Source organism: Rhineura floridana, chromosome 6, assembly GCF_030035675.1.
Source record: "Rhineura floridana isolate rRhiFlo1 chromosome 6, rRhiFlo1.hap2, whole genome shotgun sequence".
Lineage (NCBI taxonomy): Eukaryota > Metazoa > Chordata > Lepidosauria > Squamata > Rhineuridae > Rhineura > Rhineura floridana.
Window position 1 is genome coordinate 35166605 of NC_084485.1, and position 20628 is coordinate 35187232.

At 43.3% G+C, this 20628-nt stretch overlaps 1 protein-coding gene across 4 annotated transcripts in view; it reads right to left on the reverse strand.

Annotated features, from left to right (window-relative positions):
- Nucleotides 1-738: 738 nt before the first annotated feature.
- KCNS1 (potassium voltage-gated channel modifier subfamily S member 1) overlaps nt 739-20628 on the reverse strand; it is a 72673-nt gene continuing 52783 nt past the window's right edge. For all 4 annotated transcript variants that reach the window (XM_061631442.1, XM_061631441.1, XM_061631440.1 and 1 more), the window contains one exon: nt 739-16604. In XM_061631442.1, coding sequence (XP_061487426.1) covers nt 16170-16604 — 435 coding nt within the window. In that variant the 3' untranslated portion in view covers nt 739-16169. The remainder of the gene's footprint in view (nt 16605-20628) is intronic.

Sequence of the window (20628 nt, forward strand, 5' to 3'; positions counted from 1 at the left end):
TGCAACACTGCAAACCATTTGGGGACATACCTCTCAAGTTACTTGTGGTATCTACCTACCCAAAATTGGCAATAATCCAGACAAAACTGCAATCTTTCATCCCCCTTTGATTTTAGTGGAAAGGGCTTAAGCATGATAAAAGGTAAGAGAAACACTTCTGCCTTGAATTTCCTGGTGAACACTAGAGAGTGACTATTTTCTTTTCCCCCTAACTTATGCGCAAAAGCATAACACTGCTCAAACAAATATTTGTATTTCAGCTGTATCCTACCAGGGAAAACACAGAGATTTGCACTTCCAGGCTGTTTTTTTTATTATTTAAAGGAACCTACTGCAGCTGGGAGAACAGACTGAGCATGCTTGGTGACCTAGGATTGCAAGGGGTGTTGTTGTTGTTGTTTAACCAGATCTGGATCATCTCCAGGTCTGTCATAGGAACACAGTAAGCTGCCTTATACTGAGTCAGACTATTGGTCCATCTAGCTCAATGTTGTCTACACAAACATACAGTGGCTCTCCAGGGTTTCAGGCAGGATCCCCTCCTCTCCTTTACTCAACATTCAATCCTAATGGAGAGTTCTGAAGAACTCAAAAGCTTGCCCATAATTTTGTGACACTTTGGCGATCCTAATAGAATATTTTCCCAAGTAGATTTTGAACATTTTCTCACGCATGCGTTCCTATGCTTTTCCAGTGCAAGTGCAAAGACCAACAAGAAAATCATATTCATTGGTCACTAAGATCTTTAATAAAATATACCATATGCATCTCATGCATAAATATAAAATTACTATTGTACATGCTTTTTGATGATCTAGTTGCATAACAGTTTTCTTTAGCATATTTAACTAGCATCTAATATCAAGTACATTTTGCTACCAGAATATATTGAGGAGCAAACAGGTACCCCTATATTCAAGTATCTGTAGCATCCTTCTTCAGCAGTAACTTCTCACAACAATGAGCGAGGTCTGAACCATGAATGGCCCCATCTGTTTCTTAAGAATGGAAGACGATGACCTTAATGTTCATGCTTAAAAATGTCATGTCCATATTTGAGTTTCACTTGGAGCCGGCATGAGGTGTGATCTTATGTATTGCGCTTTAGTCTCTGAGCTTCAAAGGACTGATATGTAACAGATGATTTCAGGACTGTTTCTTCAAAGCCAAGCTGCCAAAAAGGTGGCTAACCACCTACACGCAGACTTTTTCTTTTAAGTGCCCAGTTTCCTGTTTAAATGAGTATCGTGTCTGTGCACACAGGAATAGTAATTTACACATACATTAAGCTAAACATGAATTCAGAAACTTTACACACCATATTATGCACATTTAATAAGACCTGGGGACTAAGTTGACACCTCTATGCTCTGAAAGCTTTCATGGCTGCTTTGGACTATCTGAGCCTTCAGGATCAAAGTAGACGTGGTGTCAGAAGTGTTTTTGCATTTGAGAGCAGGTTTTTTTTTAAAAAAAATCCAAACCGGCTGTAGGGAAGGGGGGTAGAAGTCTAATTCTTTCCTGTGGTCCTGATGAAAATCACTCCTCTGCTTTGGAAGGAAAGCTCCCATTGGTGCCAATGGGAGATTTCTTCCCAGTACCAACTGGGGGAGGGTTAACCAGCATGTTCAATGCAAATATGCATTGACACTGTATCTAGTTTGGCCCCAAGTCACCCTTTGGGGTGAGTACACACACAAACACACACACTGACCTATGTATGGCCATAATATCAAGTAAGGGCTTGCTTGTTTAGAACAGTCATCAAAGATCAAACGCCACACGCACAGCCTTTGTAGCACTGTGCAACCACATCAAGCTCACGGAAAGCTAAAAAGCAGAGGACACAAACAACTGTTTTATTTTCTTTTTTACTGTGTCTTTCATTTCCTCCACGAAGCTCCGAGCACAATGCTTTTCAAAGGAGACAGTTCACATGTTCACCTTCACTTTCTTGGTAAAACACACAAAGAAAAAAAAAGTGAGGCTACGATCCTAACCCTACTTATCTGGGAACAAACCCCACTGAATTGAATGGGGCTTACTTCTCGTAGTCCTGTGGTTAGGACTGTGTTGTTAGCATGTTGTCATAAAGTGAAAGAAACAAGCAACAGAAGCACAATGGAGGGAAGAGGCAATCCCCAAGCAGGTGCTGTGCGAAGGAGGCCGACACATTTTGACTCTGAAAATGCTTCCTCAGGGAGTATTTAATTTTTTTGAGATCTTTCCTCAGCCAGTAAATCAAAAATGCAAATGGCTTCTTGTGATCTTGATGCTATCCAAAATAATGCTTCTCTTTCAGTAATAGCAGATTGAGGCTTGTCTCCTTTTTTTGTCAAACTAACTGAATGCAGCAGTTTTATAAGCGCTAGAATGAGGGATCCAGCCCTCATCCACCGCAGGAGTGGGGAACATCTTGCAGTCAGAGGGCTGCATTCCCTTCTGGGCAACCTTCAGAGGGCCACGTGCGAGTGGTGGGCGAGGCCAGAGGCAAAAGCGAGCAGACTTAATGTGAATTTTACCTTTGTGCAGTAGACTAGTTTCTACACACACCCCTATTCTCCATCTCTCCAGTGAAGCAAGGGTCATTATCAGAATGCAAGGACACATGCCAGCCAGGCAAAAACACTCAATGAGGGTGTAAAGTAAGGCCAGTGAGAGGTGTGGCTGAGGAGTGTGTAAGTGGCCTGAATAGAGTCTCAAGGGCCAAACAGAGAAGCCTGCATTTGACCCCTCAGTCAACAGGAATAATCAGAGCCCCGACACCCAGCTCGCTATCACAAAGGATTGCAGTTATTTCTGATATTAGGGGGTCATGCCCAACAAAAATGATTGGCAGAAAAATGGCTAAAAACCACACAGGAAAACTTCCATTTATTGTTTACTTGCATTGATATCTTGACTCACTTTCTTCCAAGCTCAAAGCAGAGTTTTTAGCTTCACAAACTCTCTTTGAGGCAGGTTGCCATGAGAGACAGTGACTTTCCCAAGGTCACCCACCAAGCTTCATACCTGAACGGGATTTCAACCTGGGTCCACCTTCCCTGCCACTCTAGCTACTACAGCACCATACTAGTCAAAAGAGCTAAAATGGATTCAATAAGGTTGCAGTCTTATGCACTTAATGGGGTATAAGACCCTTAAAATTCATTGAGGCTTACTTCCAAGCCAACATGTGTACAGGCTGGGTTACAAGCCATTTCTGGTTTGGAAAAGCATGCAGATAAGCATTTTAAACAAAAGGGCTTTTGATTTATTCCAGTGCTAAGGCTTCATTTGCTTCTGGGTTTGTTACAGAAGCGCTCTTGATTGTGTGCAGAAAGCAGAGAGATTGAATTCCAGGGACATTCCCAACACATCTCAAGCCCAAATTACCATTCATGCTAAATGCCCCTTTGCACATAGTGTGCAGCTTTCCCCCCAATACAAATAGCACCAACTGTGTGTTGAAAAGATATAATTATCAGTGCCAATAGAGGACCCTCCCCCAAAGAAAGCAAATGCCAGCTCCAGAGGAAGGATTCTCAAGACCACAGCAAGAGGATGAACAGGTTATATTTTCCCCTCCCCACCTGCAGCAATCCATAATTACCAGCCCCCCTCACCCAGTTGATGGTATTTGCATTTTTAAAATCCTGCATGTTAAAATGCATGGTAACTTCACATCTAGGTTGGCCCTCTATTTAGATATTAAGCCCTGTACCGATTCCAGGCTCAAGTATCACAAGGCGAGGCTGCCTTTGAAGATGATTCAAGAAACTGCAGGTAGTCCAGGACAGACACAGCAGTCTTCTAACGGGGGCTGGGCATCTGGAGTGCATCTTGCCAGTGGCTTCTAGTTCACTTCCAGGTCCACATTAAACGACTGGTAATTGCCTTTAAAGCCCTACATGTCTTAGGATGTTTGAGATGCCATCTCCTCCCATATCAAACTGTGCATGCAGCAAGATAGTCCCCAGTGTCCAAGATGAGGTGGGTGGTGACTGCAGAGAGGACCTTCTTGGATATGCTGCCCACCTGTTGCTGATCTTAACATATGACTTGTACCAGAAGGCCAGCATATACGTTCTGAAACTAAATAAAATAAAGTAGGAACACGGGGCATAATCATCTGAATGGCACAGGATACACAATGGCCAGACTGGTAGCTACCTTCAAATGAGACCAGACAAATTAAGAATACAGTTTCTTTCAGGTCCCTAATGATTGTGCTCAAACCAATGAATGTTTGTCGGAATCACTCCAATTCAGTCAATGCTCTCCAGGTGGCCTTTTAGGTTGCATTTCCCATTTTAGCATTAAGAATATTTATAAACATTCCATAGCATCATATAAGCTTAGTTAAAGGCCAGAGATTTGGCATCTTTGATGTTTTAAGCACCCGTACCATCACAGCAACCCAACCAATGATTAGGGAGGGCTCACTCTCCCAATGGACTTAAGCATGCCTAATGTGTGTTCAAATTAGGCCTTAATCATAATAATGTGATTAGAAGTGAATAGCTATTCTACAAACTGAACTTTTACATTCTCTCTATCTCCACTTCTGTTCACCCAACAAACTCCAATAAAGGACATCTGTGGTCATTTTTGTCCAATGATGTCTGCATCACCCTAGGTGTGGCGCGCAGAAGGGCAAGCTGCTTGCATTGGTTCATGAGAAATTCAGTCTTGGAAATCAAAGCTCTCATGCTGAAGGAGAGGAACCAAAATATTGTTCAGCTTTATAAAGAAGAATGGCTACAGCATTCTGAAGTCCAGTGCTTGCCCTGATCACTTCTAATCTTGGACGGGGATGGCTCTGAGATCATTAGATCAGTCCTCAGTTATCAATATTGCAGCTTAATGCAATTTTTGGCAACTCTGGCCAAGGAAGCTTAAATTCCTTTTGACTTTTCTCACCTCTTCCCTCTTCTTAGCACTCACAGTTCCTGGAAACAGATGCATTAGATGCCTGGTTATGATGCCTTCTGGAGTAGGGAGGATGCTGACTGAAACCCCCTGGGTTTTTTCCCCTTGTTTTGTTAAAGCATAGTGGTGTCCTCCAGATGTTTCAGACTAGAACGTCCATTGGTCCCAGCCAGCACAGCTATGCTCGTTGCTGGCTGAGGCGGATGGTAATTCTAGTCCAAAACATCTGGAGGGCACCAGGTTGGGGAAGGATGGGATAGTTGGAAAGTCATGTTCTTGAATACATGCATTTTACTGTCTCACAGTCCCTATGACAGGTGCCACCAATCACACAATATTGTCAATGAATAAGACACTGAGCCTAAGAAGAGCTTTGCTGGGTTAGACCAAATGGTCCAGTTAGTCTAGGGTCCTGTTTGCCACTGCAGCCAACCAAATGCTTTGGGAAGCTTTCTAGTTTGCTAGTTGCCTTTCTGGGCAAAATGGTCCTAAACAAGAACACAGGAAGCTGTTTTATAGCAAGTTCAGATCATTGGTCCATCTAGTTCAGTACTGTCTACACTGACTGGCAGCAGCCCTCCAGGATTTCAGACAAGGTTGTTTCCCAGCCCTACCTGGAGATGCTGGGAATTGAACCTGGCACCTTGGGTATACAAAGCAGATGCCCTACCACTGAGCTATGGCCCTTCCTTCACTGTTGCTGGGCACCAACTGGTATCCAAAGGCATACTTGTTACCATAAGGAAAACTTTTTGTGGTAATACGTGCAGGTCTGAGAAGGGACCCAGAGCTCAAGGCAATCATTTGCTTAGGGAATGAAAGCTTCTTTTGCCCATTTCCAGGATTGACTACAGGTGCAGAGCAATGACACAGCACACGTCACCTTTACTGTTTGCAGACAATCTAGACAACAAATTCACCCCAACACATTTGCTCCTGACTTACAAGAACTAGAAGAAAAAGCAAGAGGTGGGGTACTCTATGCTTGGAGAAAGCAACCTTCTTCTCCCTAAGAGTTGATCAATAACTGTCAGTGATCCAGGCGTCATCTTTCCACATCCAACCCATTACTTGCTTTGCAACTAAGTTCCCAACAGTTACTACCCTGCAAAAAAGTGTTGCTGTCTGTTACCTCCCTGTGTTACTTTCGTTTGTAGCACATCATCAACAGCCACAAAAGGTAAAAGAAAAAGACCAACTCTTTTCCATTTACAAAAGAATCTCTTGTCTGGTTGCCGAGAGACAATTTTTAATTGCTATAGGCAACAAGGCAAGTGGCTGTTTCAAAGATATTTTTGTGCTGGAAAAGGAGGGGACTGATAAGCAGAAGTACTTTTCCTACTACTTCCTCTTTCAACAAGCCTTTTAAGTAGAGACCTTGTCCCAGTCTGCATCTGTGCTGGAATTGCTTCTTAAGACGTTTTTAAAGTTTTTTTTAAAAAAAGTGCTTTTAAGATGGTTTATTTTAATGTTTTTCAAGATATTTTGTTATGTTTCAAAGTCTTTTTAAAAGATGTTTTAATGTGCTTTTTGTGTTTTGTTTATCTCCCTGGGCTCCTTCTGAGAGGAAGGGCAGGATATATATATATATATAAATACATACATACATACATACATACATACATAAATGTGACCTCTGTTGCTGAATCAGGACAATGGCACAACATTCCAGTTAAAACTACCTTAGTTATTCCAAGTCACTGCCATTTACTTTTTGATGTTGAAAGGCAATTGATTGTGGCATACTTGCAAGAACTTGGCTTACATGATTTCAAAAAGTAATCACCAACAGGGAGAGTTCTGGTTGTTCTTAATAGGTTATTGTTATATATATGGTTAAATTGAGGACAGGCAATGTAAAAGCTCTAAACCATTGCACTGATGCAATGAGCGTACAACTAGACATGATGTGGGAGATCTATGATGATGTCCTTCCATTTTTAAATTTAATAGCAGCTCCAGGGCCTCTAAATTGAACCAGGGTTTGATATAAAATCAGCCTTTCCCCAAAGTTATTTTGTGTCCCATGAGGGAAGATACACAAGTATCATGTGGTACCCAAGTTAATAGAGAGAACTGATAGGGGAGGAGATTTGTTATCAGATTCATCAGGGCTGTGTAAATTGGGCAATTACAAAAGGCTTCCACTAGATTGCCTTTTTCAGTATCACTGAAGCACTCTAAAAGACTTTATAGCCATCCTTTGCCTAGTTGCTTTCAGTTGCTTCATGTCAGAAGTGCACTGGGGGGAAAAGCATATCACTGTGACAGCAACTGCTTCTCTGAAACCTTGGAGAATGTCTGAATTGGCCCCAACAGAGGAAGGGGTTTCTGAAAAGAGTGTGCCATTACAAATAGAGACTGAAACTGTGCAGCAATTCCTGCACCTTTCTGAACAAAAACAGCCCAAGGCTTTGACGAGCCCTGATAATATGGATGTAATTCAGCCAGGCTCAGGCAGGTGATTGAGCCAGATGTAATAAAAGGAAAAACCTTTTATCTCTCGGGCTAAGGTGCTTTAAGAAGTTGGCTGCTTTCCTTCCAAGCCTGAGCAAATCAAAGTCAGAAAGAAGCCCAAGGCAAACAAATGCTATGGACTTCTCTGGAGAAAAATGAAGAGGTGTTTCCCCTCCCCTCTCTCTCGCTCACTCCACCTCCTGCCAATGAGTTGGGTTAATTTATAGATCCTTTCCCTAGAAGATTTTGCAGCATTTGTCACAGAGAAAGAGGTTGGCAATAGCAGCACTGTTAAGTGAAAGTACAAGAACAAGACTGTACAGTACAAGAACATTACAGAATGCTGACCCAATGCCTGCTTTGTTTAGTAACAGTGGGGCATGTCTATAGAATAGCCATGAAAGATTTACTCATCCCATAATATAAAGTGGGACTTTTATAGATTATATCAATCTTGCAAATAAGTCTCAAGAGGACAGCTATTTATTTGCCCCATACTCCTGTTGCCTCCCTTGCTTCTCCATCTAATATGTTTCTGGTCTCAATTCAAAGTGTTAGTTTTGACCTTTTAAGGTCTTAATGGCTTGAGACTGGACCATTAAGAATCAGCTTCCCTATCACCGTCATATTAGAAGTACTCTACTTCTAAAGCCCTTCTTTGAGATCCTCCATCATCAGATGTAGGCAACCTGGTGTCCATCATCCCTGACCATTGCATATGCTGGCTGAAGCTGATGAGAACTGTAGTCCATAATATCTGGAGGAGACCACATTGCCTACCTCTGGTGTAAGAGGCAGGGCCTTTTTGGTGGTGGTGCTCATAATTTGAAACAGCCGTCCAAGACTCTTGGCTTTGCTAATTTAACAGGGTGCTTCTCTGGATACTGTTTTTAGTGCTTTCATGTTAGATTTGTCCAATGCTGAGTCTGATGCTGCATTGCTGTTTTCATTGTTTTATGTTGTTTTTGTTATTATATTATTTTATATATATTGCTGTTGTGAGATGCCTTGATTTTTTTTTTCTTCAAAGACAGGATATAAATTTCAGCAATAATAAAGAAATGATTATTACTGTCCATCCTGCATTGGCAAGGCATGGGGGAAACGGATCCCTGTAAACTGACACTTGCCATGGAGGCCTAACGGACAGGATGATTTGGGGATAGGCTGGAGATGTTTTGGGTCCAGCCAAGCAATGTGCCAGAACAGTGTTTTACTTTGTTGGGCAATTTGCTTAGGCAAAAACAAACAAAGAATAAAACAAAAAAACAAAAAACCCCAACAAACAGCAGGGAGGGAGGCATAGAAATCAAATGGTAAGGAAACAAGGAGAAACTCTTAATGTTTTTTATATGTAGCTCAATGTGTTTTGGATCTGAAGTTTCTTCTCCAGGAGCAATCCTAGATTTGCTGAAGTTGCTTACACAAATGTTACTACCTAGCTGGCACAATAAGAACGATCATAGCCAGTACCATTTGTGTAACATTGTTCAGAAAAATCTATGATTGCTCCTAAAGGAGTTGTATTCAGTGCTGCAGTTCTGTGTGTGCAACAGACTTCTGCATATGCGATGGAACTTCCTCTGCCTCTCCTGTTGCCTGCAATCTCCCGTGAACCCTCAAAATCTGTTCCAGAGGATTGGGGACATCCCTGAGTAGATTTTGGGGGCACCTGGGGAGAGGAGAGGAAGCGGCAGTCCTGTTGCATGAGAGGAAATCTGCTTGTCCAGATTTTTAATGCGTTGAGCTATAATAAATATTAAGAGTTGTCACTTTTGAAAACTAGTTTTTCCACTTTTCATTCTTTTTGCAATTTTCTTATGGCCTCTCTCTCTCTCTCTCTCTCTCTCTCTCTCTCACACACACACACACACACACACACACACACGTGTGTCATCACATATACAGTCAACCAGAATCAGCATCCAGTTACAGCACTCTGACATATGTATTTGTATAATGCATGTTTTCAAACACCTTACAACACTTCCATTTTTAGTGTACGTGAATATATAACATGTAAATGCCAGTAAGAATAAAAATAATACATACCACTTCAGAAAGATGTAATGCTCAATAAGAGGGTTTTGGTTGGGGTTTTTTTTGCATATCTAGTGGTGATGTTACAACCCAAGGTTACTTGGGCGTAGAGATATTATAAATAATAGAAGATATTACAGCAGACATTCTTTGTTTTATGCTACATGAAGTGCATCTTAGATGACCTGAGAGCCTGTGTCAGGAAAGTAAATGGAAATTTGCTTGTAATCTTGTAGTGGGTGCTAAAATGATGTTAGCAAATAACTGAAACAGCAATCATGCATACCCCCTCTCTGGAAGAACACTGTAGCGAAATGTGCAAATTAACTGTTTTCATTAAAGTATAATTTGGTAGTATTAACACTAAGGCATTTTTTTTGTGAGACTGGAAAAAACAGCTTTATTCAAATAAGAAACATCCAAGAATGAATGTACTTATACAAGTTTTATGAAATGCTGTCGACCTAATGTGTAGGCATATATAGGTCTTGTGGGTGTAAGAGTTATATGTTTAGGTCCTGTAGGACATTTTGTTACTTGCATTCATTGGAAACACATTCCTGGTTGGACCATTGTTCCATCTAGCTCAGTGTGGGCTCAGTGACGGGCAGTAGCTCTTGAGGGTTTCATGCAGGAGTCTTTCCACGTCCTACTTGGAGATGCCAGGGCTATTTGCATACAAAAAACATGGGCTCTTCTACTGAGCCATGGGACTTTCCCAAAAGTCAGTTCTGGGTTCTCCAAATAGCAGGTTTCAAGATTCTCTTATATACACGACATATTACACGTACATTCCCCTTGAGATTTATACAGAGAAGCCCACAAGGGAGCATTTGGCTTGTCAGCACAATGGCAGTGGCATGTAATAATGGGCCCCCTTCATATTTCATCAGGGTATATTTTGGCAAATGCTTTTTCTGGGGCACAAGCATCTTTACTGGCTGGCCAGTAGTCAAATCCCTTTAGAGAAGGGCCATAGCTTAGGAGCAGAGCATCTGGTTTGTGGTATCCAATGCCCTTGTTCTGTTAGCACAAAGATTTACACTTGCACAGTGCAATGGCCCCCCTCTCCAAATCTGCTCTGGTGGGTTGGGGGAACTCCCAGAACCCTAGATTTAGGGGGTGCACGGGGGGGAGTTCTATTGCACAAGCATAAATCCTTGCACTAATGGAACAAGAGACTAATTTTGATACAAGCCTCAGTCGCTGGCATCTCCACATAAGGCTGGTTAAGCTGTCTGAAACTCTGGAGAGCTGCTGCCAGTCAGTGCGGGTAATACTGAGCTAGATGGACCAATGCTCTAACTCTGCATAAGGCAGCTTCCTATGTTGCCTTTGCCTGCTAGGTCAGAGACTAAGACAGCAGCTTGCTGGTAGAAAGGAACACTGAAAGAAAGCTTCTTTGGCTGCTTTGCATACAGGGAGCCACACTATTTGTCATGCACAGGCTGCTTGGTTGTGTTGAATCAGCATTCCCAGGGATGCTTGTGGAATGTTGTGCTTTTTGTTACCTAGAGTAGGCCCTGAGCCATGCAGTCTGTTCATCCTTGCATATTTCCTCCCCCTCATTACTGTCACATGTTCATTCCACCAGAAGGATTCCCATGTGCTTGGCACAAAGCTCATTGCTGAAGGGAAAATCCACTGAACTGATTTGAATTTATTCAGCAAAATTCACAATTCAGAGCCTGTTGAAGTGAGAAGAAAGGATCCTGGTGCATTTAAATAGGGTTCCACATGAGAAGAAGAACTAGGCATTGACATCCCTACAGCTAGGTTTTGTCACTACTCTTGGTCAGGGATGGAGAACCTGTAGCCCTCCAGATGTTGCTGGACTCCATCATCCCTGACCATGCTTGCTGGGGCTGAGTCCAGCAACATTTGGAGGGCCTCAGGTTCCCCATCCCTGCTCTGAGTGATCAGTGGTGTCTTCCCCACTTCTTAAGCTTAATTGTCAAAGGGAGATGGCTAAAGAGATATTAAAGGCAGGGTGGAAAGATACTGAATAAATAAATAAATACCTTTCAATGTTTTTTTTTAAAATTCTCCATTAAGAAAAAAAGGGGAGGGGGAGCACAGAGACCTGTGGTAGAATCAAGACGTGGCCTCTTGAACAGATAACAAATACAGGCTCATTTATTTGGGCATTACTAGGAACATAAAAGAGATTCACAATAGAGGGTTATGAGACAGATTTTTACTCTTAACTGAAACTCCAGGGGTGCACCCTGATAGCCATTTCCTGGCCTTGTATATGCATTAAACCAGAAGCGAAGGCTCTCTCTGAAAAGTGGGTATCTTTTTAAGGGACTGAAGAATAATCCCTCTCACAGGCTGCAAATCCAATAATAACCCCACAACTGCTTTCACCTGCAACATCAATGGGTCTGGACAAGCAGAAGACCAACGCATGCAGCTGGCATAGCTTGGATCACAGCAAATGTGGACATTCTCCTCTGTCCCTTTTCAAAGGAGGATATATCCCTGTAATTATCCAAATGCGCTGTCTCCCCCCCCCCCATATTGCCCCAATGTTATACTGCATACAGGAAATAAATAATGGGAAAAGTTTTATAACATGCACTTCACCGCATCCAACCACTGGTTCCATTGCCAGTTAATACCATCATGCCACTTACCAATCTTAACACACAAACAGCAAACACACAAGGAAATGCATTGAAATGTGATTAAAGTTGGATGGAAAGCTCACATGGGAAAGGATTCCTCCCACAGGTGTGTGTGTGTATGTGCACTGCACGCATGTGTACATATTAAAGTTAACAGTCTTCTTTGTCTTTCTTTTTTAACAAAAATAATAACCATCATAACCATAACCCGTTTGGGTTGTCCCCTTACACCAGGAATGGATGGCCCTCCAGATGCTGGAGTACACTTCCCATCATCCTTGACCATTGGCCACAATGGCTGGACTGATGGGAGTTGGGAGCCCAACAGCATTTGGAGGGCCACAGTTTCCCCCATCCTGCCTTAGACCACTGAGCAGTTAAGCATACAGAAACAGGGAGGCACAGAGCAAGCTTGAGACATACCAAAGTTTGATGCAACTGGATTAAAATAGAACTTACGTGCCAATGGACTGACTTGCTGAACTACCTTCCCTAGGGCTTAGGCTGCTCAGAGCAGCATCTCTGGTTAAACAGTTTAGCCCAAACATTCGTGCTTGCATAACTATCTTTGGCCTGGTAGCATCTGGTGGAAAATGACATTAGCTGTTGTAATGCAGCCTTGGTGCAGCAAACATAAAGGGTTGGGCTATCAGACTGCAATCCTTGCACCACCCACTCTGAAGTAACCCCCACTGTGAAGCAACAGGATCACTTCAGTGGCTCAAGGATTGGAGCATTAGTTTGTTTTCTGTAGGGTCGCTCACTGGACTCCATCCTGAAATGTGTCTCCTTCTTCCTTAAGATCTCTGAATCTAGAAGAGATTCCCTGACAGAACTTTGCCTGGCATACTGTAATACTAGTTGCACTTGTTTAACTGCTCTCAGCCATGCAACCACTAAAGAGAAAAACAAAACAAAGGGCCATGTCCACAATGAAATCCTGAAACAATCTGTGGACTGCCATGCTAGACAACCCAACCCAATACAGTCTCATGTTAAATCAAGGATCCAATGCCAGCCTAAATAATATTGCCAGATAGAATGGTGACAAATAAGAAAAAAAGGTGCCTGGGTATTACCAAGGTCCATTTCAGAAATCTGAATCTCATGCTGCCCTGGGCTCCTGCCAGGAGGAAAGGCGGGATATAAATTTAAGAAGAAGAAGACGAAGACGAAGACGAAGAAGAAGACGAAGAAGAAGAAGAAGAAGAAGAAGAAGAAAAGGCAAACTTGTATTAAGGCTTCAAAACCCAACTGTTTCTCTAGTGAAAATGTCACACTTCTATAATGTTACACCAAGCCATATGAACTCTCCTCTGGGGAGTGTATGCATAAGCATAGCCAAACACATCAGTAGTGATGCTAACTACTTTTGCACATGTTACAGCACTGGTGTAAAGGGACTGCCTTGTACCATAGCATCAGGATCAAACATAAAGGCAACTATATTTCTTTGTAGTTCTACACTCCTGGAGGTCTGTGCCCCCAGTTATCATTGGCAATACACTATCAGTCTTATGTCTGCCTTACAAGGGATTCCTGTGTTCTGATTAGCTTTAGTAACAGATCTGTTTAACTGCTTATTTATATTTTCAAAAGGAAAAATAAATCACTGCTTCTTCCTTTTGGTAGCCTTTGAATCTGCAACTAGCCCAGTCTAGGCTAATTAAATATCCACAACACCTCTTCCAATCCATTTTAAGATTGTTGTAAATGTGGGGTGTTCTTGCTTTACTTCCACCTTGAAGGAGAGTTCTGTGAACTTGAACACTGGCTCGCTCGCTTGTGACATTTTCGTTGGTCCCAATAAAGGTATTGTGTTACTGCTGCTGTTTGGAGTCTTACTATCATGTGTCAAGTCAGGTGGAGTTATGACATGTCATGACCCATGAGGATAAAATCCACAGCTATTCCCGTGCTACATGCTATATTTGCATGGGGGTATGGAGCCTTAGCTAGAAGTTTTGTTCCTTCTCCTCCTCTGCAACTACACAGTGAGGTAAGGGATTCCCAATATGAGCACACTGGAAGAGAAACTTCAGTAATGAGACCAATGCATCTGCTAAAGCAAAACCACCTTTAAGGTTTATTACTATGACTATGACTATTAGATTTATATCCCACCCTTCCTCCCAGTAGGAGCCCAGGGTGGTTATCTGCTGCTGATTCCAGCTGAGTCTACACAGCAGTATCAGTGTAGAATAGTCATCTCCTTTGCAGCTCGGAGGTGGGGAACTGCAGACCAGGGGCCAAATATGGCCCTCCAGAGCTATTTGGTCCTCAGGACTGCCCCCCCCGGCTAGATTTCCTTTTCAGCCACAAATCCTCTCCCCAGGACACAACCCTCACCAGCTCTACCCCTTGAACACTTCTGCCTGGCTGGATTGTGTCCTTGAACACTGGTGATGCCTCTTGCTTGCCTTGAAGGAGAACAGAGACGGGTGTGAGGGTCTGTGTAGAAAACGCCTACTGTGTAAATCTGCATGCTGTTCTGCTCACTTTTGTCTCTGGCCCCAACCACCACTGGCATGCCGACCTCAGAAGGTTTCAAGAAGAGACGGTGGCCCTTAGCCTTGAAAAGGTTCCCCAGCCCTGTTGTAGCTGGAGTACATGTTGCTATGGCAATGCCATAGAAAACCTAAAGAGATTTTGTGGGAAGGATAGTCACCTTCACCTGGAGACTCTCCAGACTATCAACAGAATCTGACAAGAACATAAAAATATCAAGACACACTCTCTTCACCTGATGGTAACTGTGGAAGAGCCCTGCTGGATCAAGCCAAAAAAGGTTCAACTGGCCCAGCATCCTTTCCCACAGAGGCTAGGCAGATGCTTTCAGGGAGCCCACCAGGAGAGATATAAAGGCAATAACCCTTCCCCACGGTTGCCCCATAGCAACCCATACAGCCATCATGGCTAATGGCCATTGACAGACCTATCCTCCATGAATGTGTCTAATCCTCTTTTAATGCCATTTACTCCAGTGGCTACCACTAGCAGAGAATCCCATGAGTTATTTGTTTTACTACATTTCATCCCATCTTTCAACTTCATTGGGCGGCTTTGACTACTAATGCTGAGAGAGGGTAAGAAAGGACGGGGGTTCTGTATCCAATTTCTCTATGGTATACCATGCATAGTTTTATAAAAGGCATTCATTTCATTCTAATCATTAAGGCGACCCCACCCCACCTCAGAGATCAAAACATGCGCTCCAACCCTTATTCAGCACACTGAGGCATCACAATTCCCCCCATTTTCCTTCATCAGCTTCAGGTCCATTTAATCTTTCTTAGCTACAACAACCAGGTAGCTGGTAACCTCCACTGCCTCTGTCTGACAGACATTTATAAGGTGAGTCAGGAGATTCCTTCTTCTGTAAAGCTCATTATTTATGGAAGCCATTAAACTTTTTATCATAGCAACTCAGGATAGACTTTGCAACCAATATCAAAACTTTTGGGCAACGAAGCTAAATCATAATCCAGACTTCAGAGCATAGAAATGGGCTAGGAGGGAAATAATGTTGCATTATCAAGTGGATGGATGGTGAAGAGTAGTTGTACAGAGGACATGTGGGCCAGAGCGTGGCAGCTAAATGCAAAAAGAGCCATCTTAAAAAAAAAAAAAAGTTGTGCAATTTGCCTATTTGCTTGTCTCCAGTCTTGCATTTCTAGTCCAACTGGGATGCCTTGTTACCTGCCGTAAGTCATACCTGAGGGTTTCTAATAACATTATCCCCACCCCCAGTAAGGACCCAACATCATTAAAAAGTGCTTATAATGGTGAAGCTATCCTCTTCTGCTGCTGTAGAAGAATGAGTTATGGACTGCATCAAGAAGCATAATAATTTGGCAATTTGGCTCCAAGTGTCCCTTGATGGGTAGAAGATTGAGTTAGTCACAGTGTATAGCATCCTGGTGGAATACTTGAAATCCAGATACATAAGGTCAATGGATATTCTGCATTAGCTCAGCAGGAGGTTAGGAACTATGCAAGTGTTGCTGTAGCAGGTCACTGATCACAAATGCGTACACAATGGCAGAGATATTGCCCTTCCTACCATCACACTAGCTCCTTGCCTGGTGTCTGTTGCCAGAATCAAATGGAAGACCCTGATTCCCTATCCATTTAATGGACTGGAAGGATGTTTCTGGTAAGATCATCGTCTCTCTGGTAGGCTTCACTTAAAACCTCTGACTCTTGGCTCGGATAATTCTCAGATTCCTCCAGTTCCTTCTTGTCACTGTTCCGCACAGCAGCCTCGAGGGCCTTCTGCCTGCGGTAGAAGTGGGAGAATTTGTTGAAGATGATTGTGATGGGCAGCGCCACAACCAAAATCCCACCCAGGATGCAGCCGGAGGCAGCCAGCTTGCCAGCGACAGTCACGGGCACAACATCTCCATAGCCCACGGTTGTCATGCTAACTGTCCCCCACCACCAGCAGGCAGGGATAGTGTCAAAGCCAACATCTTCTTCCTTTTCAGCAGTGTAGGCCACTCCAGAGAAAACAGATACCCCAACAGCCAAGTACAGGAGAAGAATTCCCACTTCTCTGTAGCTGTGCTGAAAAAGGAAAACAGAGAAAAGATCATGGACACGGGCATGACAGGGTGCAGGACAAGTAATCATGGGTTTCTTGGTGTGAAGGAAAGTCGTGGCCCCATCCTGGCTGTCCTACTCCATGAGAATCTGGTTGGCTCCCTTCCCCCTCTTACAACAGGGATATTTCTCTTTGTCTCATGTGAAAAGTTACATAGCAAGTGTCATGAATCCATTTAGGGTAGAACTACATGTTGCCTCAATAAACAGACTTCTAATCCTGCATTTGCTAAGGCAGGGGTGGGAATCTGCAGTGTCCCAGAGGTTGTTGGACTCTGCCCACCATTAGCTCCAGTCAGCATGGCCAGGGTTCAGGGATAATGGAAGCTGTAGTTCTACAATATCTGGAGAGCCACAGGTTGACCTTTCCTGCACTATGTTAATAGGGACATAGGAAAATGTTATACCAAATTGGTTATATGGCCACCAACTTGGATGGCTTTAAAAGAGGATTAGATAAATTTCATGGAGGATAAGGCTATCAACAGTTACTAGCCTCAATGGCTATATTTTACTTGTACTGTCAGAGACAGTATGCCCTTGAATACTGACAGGTGGGACTCCCAAGTGGATAGAGTGCTGTTGCACTCAGGTCCTGCTATTGGGCTTCTCATAAGCATCCGGCTAGATGGGCCACTGGCCTGGCCCTACAGCCTTTTTTTATGTTCTTATACTGAGTCAGAGAATTGGTCCATCTATCTCAGTACTGTCTACACTGACTGGCAGCAGCTCTCCAGTATTCCAGACAGGAGCCTTTCCCAGTCCTACCCGGAGATGCCAAAGATTGAACCAGGGACCTTTAGCATGCAACACAGGCGTTGTTGCACTAAGCTGTGGCCTTTCCACCAATGTGGAAACAGAAAGGGGATGCTTCTCAATCCTTTCCTATGTGCTCTAATTTTCTCCAGCAAATTTCCATTCCTGCAGCAGTCTCTCCTCAGCTGCGATTATACACAGTCTCAGAGCCCAGCTGGGAAGAAAAACAAACAGGCTAAAAATGGCTGGGAGGGTATCTAAAGGGGAGAATTAGCAGACTGGAAGGTTTAAGTACCCCTCCCACCAATTCATCCCTGCACTCATCCCCTGCCCTGCATTACAGATGAGGAAAACACAGGCCCAGTTCTTAGGCAGTGTCTCCATTACTACATGAAAAAAAGAATGCTTTCTTTGATGATTTTCAGAGAAAACACAATGTGTAATAAAGCCCCAGCATATCAACATGACCTCCTGTGCCACAGCTCTTCCTTCTGCTTTGAGCCTCAGAGAGCTTGCAATGCAGACACTGAATCCAGTTTAATCTTATTATACAGTTGCAACATTTGCAACAGCTTGTTACAGATTATTTCCCCTTCTTGTCAAATTGTACAGCTCAAAATCATTATAGCAAAATAATAAATTCTCATTTCTCTCCTCTCCCCTCGTTTTTGTAATGGTGGGGGAAAGCCATTATTGTATTGCAGAGAAGCCAACTAAACTGCAAGTGGGTGAACTTTTGCCATCATTCATACTGTTTGTAGAATGCCTCCTGAGGCCAAGGATGACAATCCTATGCCCACTTACTTGGGAACTCAATGTGACTTAGGCCATATCTGCACCATACATTTCAAGCACTATTATGCCACTTTAAACAGTCATGGCTTCCCCAAATAATCCCGCAACCTGTAGTTCATTACATGTGTAATGATACAAAATTGGGAGGGATAGCTAATACCTTGGAAGACAGAAACATAATCCAAAGGGATCTTGATAGGCTGGAGCATTGGGCTGAAAACAACAGAATGAAATTTAACAGTGATACGTGCAAAGTTCTACACCGATGAAAAAGAAACCAAATGCACAGTTATAAGATGGGAGATACTTGGCTCACGAATACTACATGCAAGAAAGATCTTGGGATTGTTGTTGATCACAAGCTGAACATGAGCCAATAGTGTGATGCAGCTGCAAAAAAGGCCAATACTATTTTAGGCTGCATTAACAGAAGTATAGTTTCCAAATCACATGAACCATTGGTTCCCCCCTATTTGGCACTAGTTAGGCCTCATCTTGAGTACTGTGTCCAGTTCTAGACACCACACTTTAAGAAGGATGCAGACAAACTGGAACGGGTTCAGAGAAGGGTAATGAGGATGATCAGGGGACTGGAAACAAAGCCCTATGAGGAGAAACTGAAAGAACTGGGCATGTTTAGCCTTGACAAGAGAAGACTGAGGGGAGATATGATAGCATTGTTCAAGTACTTGCAGTGTTGCTACACAGGGGAGGGCCAGGATCTCTTCTCGATCATCCCAGAGTGCAGGACATGGAATAATGGGCTCAAATTACAGGAAGCCAGATTTCAACTGAACATCAAGAAAAACTTCTTAACTCTTAGAGTGGTACAACAAGAACCAATGACCTAGGGAGGTGGTGGGCTCTCCAACACTGAAGGCGTTCAAGAAGCAGCTGGACGGCCACCTGTTGAGTATGCTGTAACTTGAATTCCTGCATTAAGCAAGGAGTTGGACTTGATGGCCTTATAGGCCCCTTCCAACTCTATGATTCTATGTTGAGAGGAGGCCCCTATTCCCTTCACAGAGCTACAATTCCCAGAGTTCCCTGGGAAGAGGGACTTATTGTTAAAACCCTATGGGAATTATAACAACTCTTAGCACCCTTCACAACCTACACTTCCCAGGATTCTTTGGAGGAACCCATGACTGTTACAGTAATAAAATAGTGCTTTACAAGTATGGTGTGCATGTGGCCTTACTTTTGAATAGTCACACTTATAGGATTGTGCTGCAGCTCTCAATGACTTCAGTGGGAGTCATGACACTAGCTGCATGCAGGATTGCAGCCTTGGAAGAGGTGCTACGAAAACACCCCAGTGCCACCAGCTTGGTATCTGCTCGTCTAGGGTCCAGCCCTTTTGCAGATCAATATGTTTCTTAGAATCTCTCAGAACACAAATCAAGATACTTTGCTGACCTTCACCCTTGTGACTAATGCAAAGACAGCCTCAGGGATCAGGCAGCCTCCTCTGCTCTTGGTGCCTCTCCGACTCCCAACGTAGCTTCTGTGAAGGGCAATACACAGGACCAGCAGTAATCTGCCTGGTGCTGCTGGCCCCTGCCTCTCAGTAGAAAGCCACACGGGACTCCAGATAGGTACCACCACTAGCTACGTCGGGCAAGGCTTTGGTTTGCATTCAGCCAAAACAAACACCCGTCTGGTGTCTGGAATGTTTGGCAAGGAGAAGATTGATTTTCTGATGGCAAATAAATATCTGTCACTCTCCTTCCCTTTCATGGGTTGTAGAACAGGGGTTGACAAGAGATGGGGGAGGCCCACACAATGCCGAGAGCCATATGAAGCGTGGGGGATGCCAACTCAGCCACAGGGAAGATCAAGAAGGTTGCTGACGCAAGGGACTTGCCATTTTACAGAAGGGCAAATGGACCAGGGGCTAAACTTTCCCCCATCCCTGAAGGGCTGTGAAAGGGGAAGCTGGGTCTACCAAAACTTCTGTTCTTAGATTGAATCTGGCAATCCTAGCGGAGAGGCAAATGTCCAGTGCCAGTTCTCAAAAGAAGGGGTCAAAAAGGAGCATTTCCAGTTCCTAAGCCAAGCCAGCGCTGCCAAGTCTCTCTCCCTCTCTCTCTCTCTCTCTCTCTCTCTCTCTCTCTCTCTCACACACACACACACACACACACACACACACACACACACGCTCTTAAATTATGTGTGTTTATATTTTTTGTAGTTGGTTTTTGTACTTGTAAACCACTTGGAAGCCACTCTGGCAATTAAGTGGTATATAAATCATCATCATTAACAATAAGCACTGTCTCTAACCTACAGAAATGTATCAGATGACGTTTTCTATGTAATAGACATGGTCATTGTAGATGAGATTGAAGCCTACCCTTGAGGATAGCAAAAACCATTCAAGGATATACATTCTGTATTTTCCTGATATACACGCGGTCCATCTCCCATCACAAGC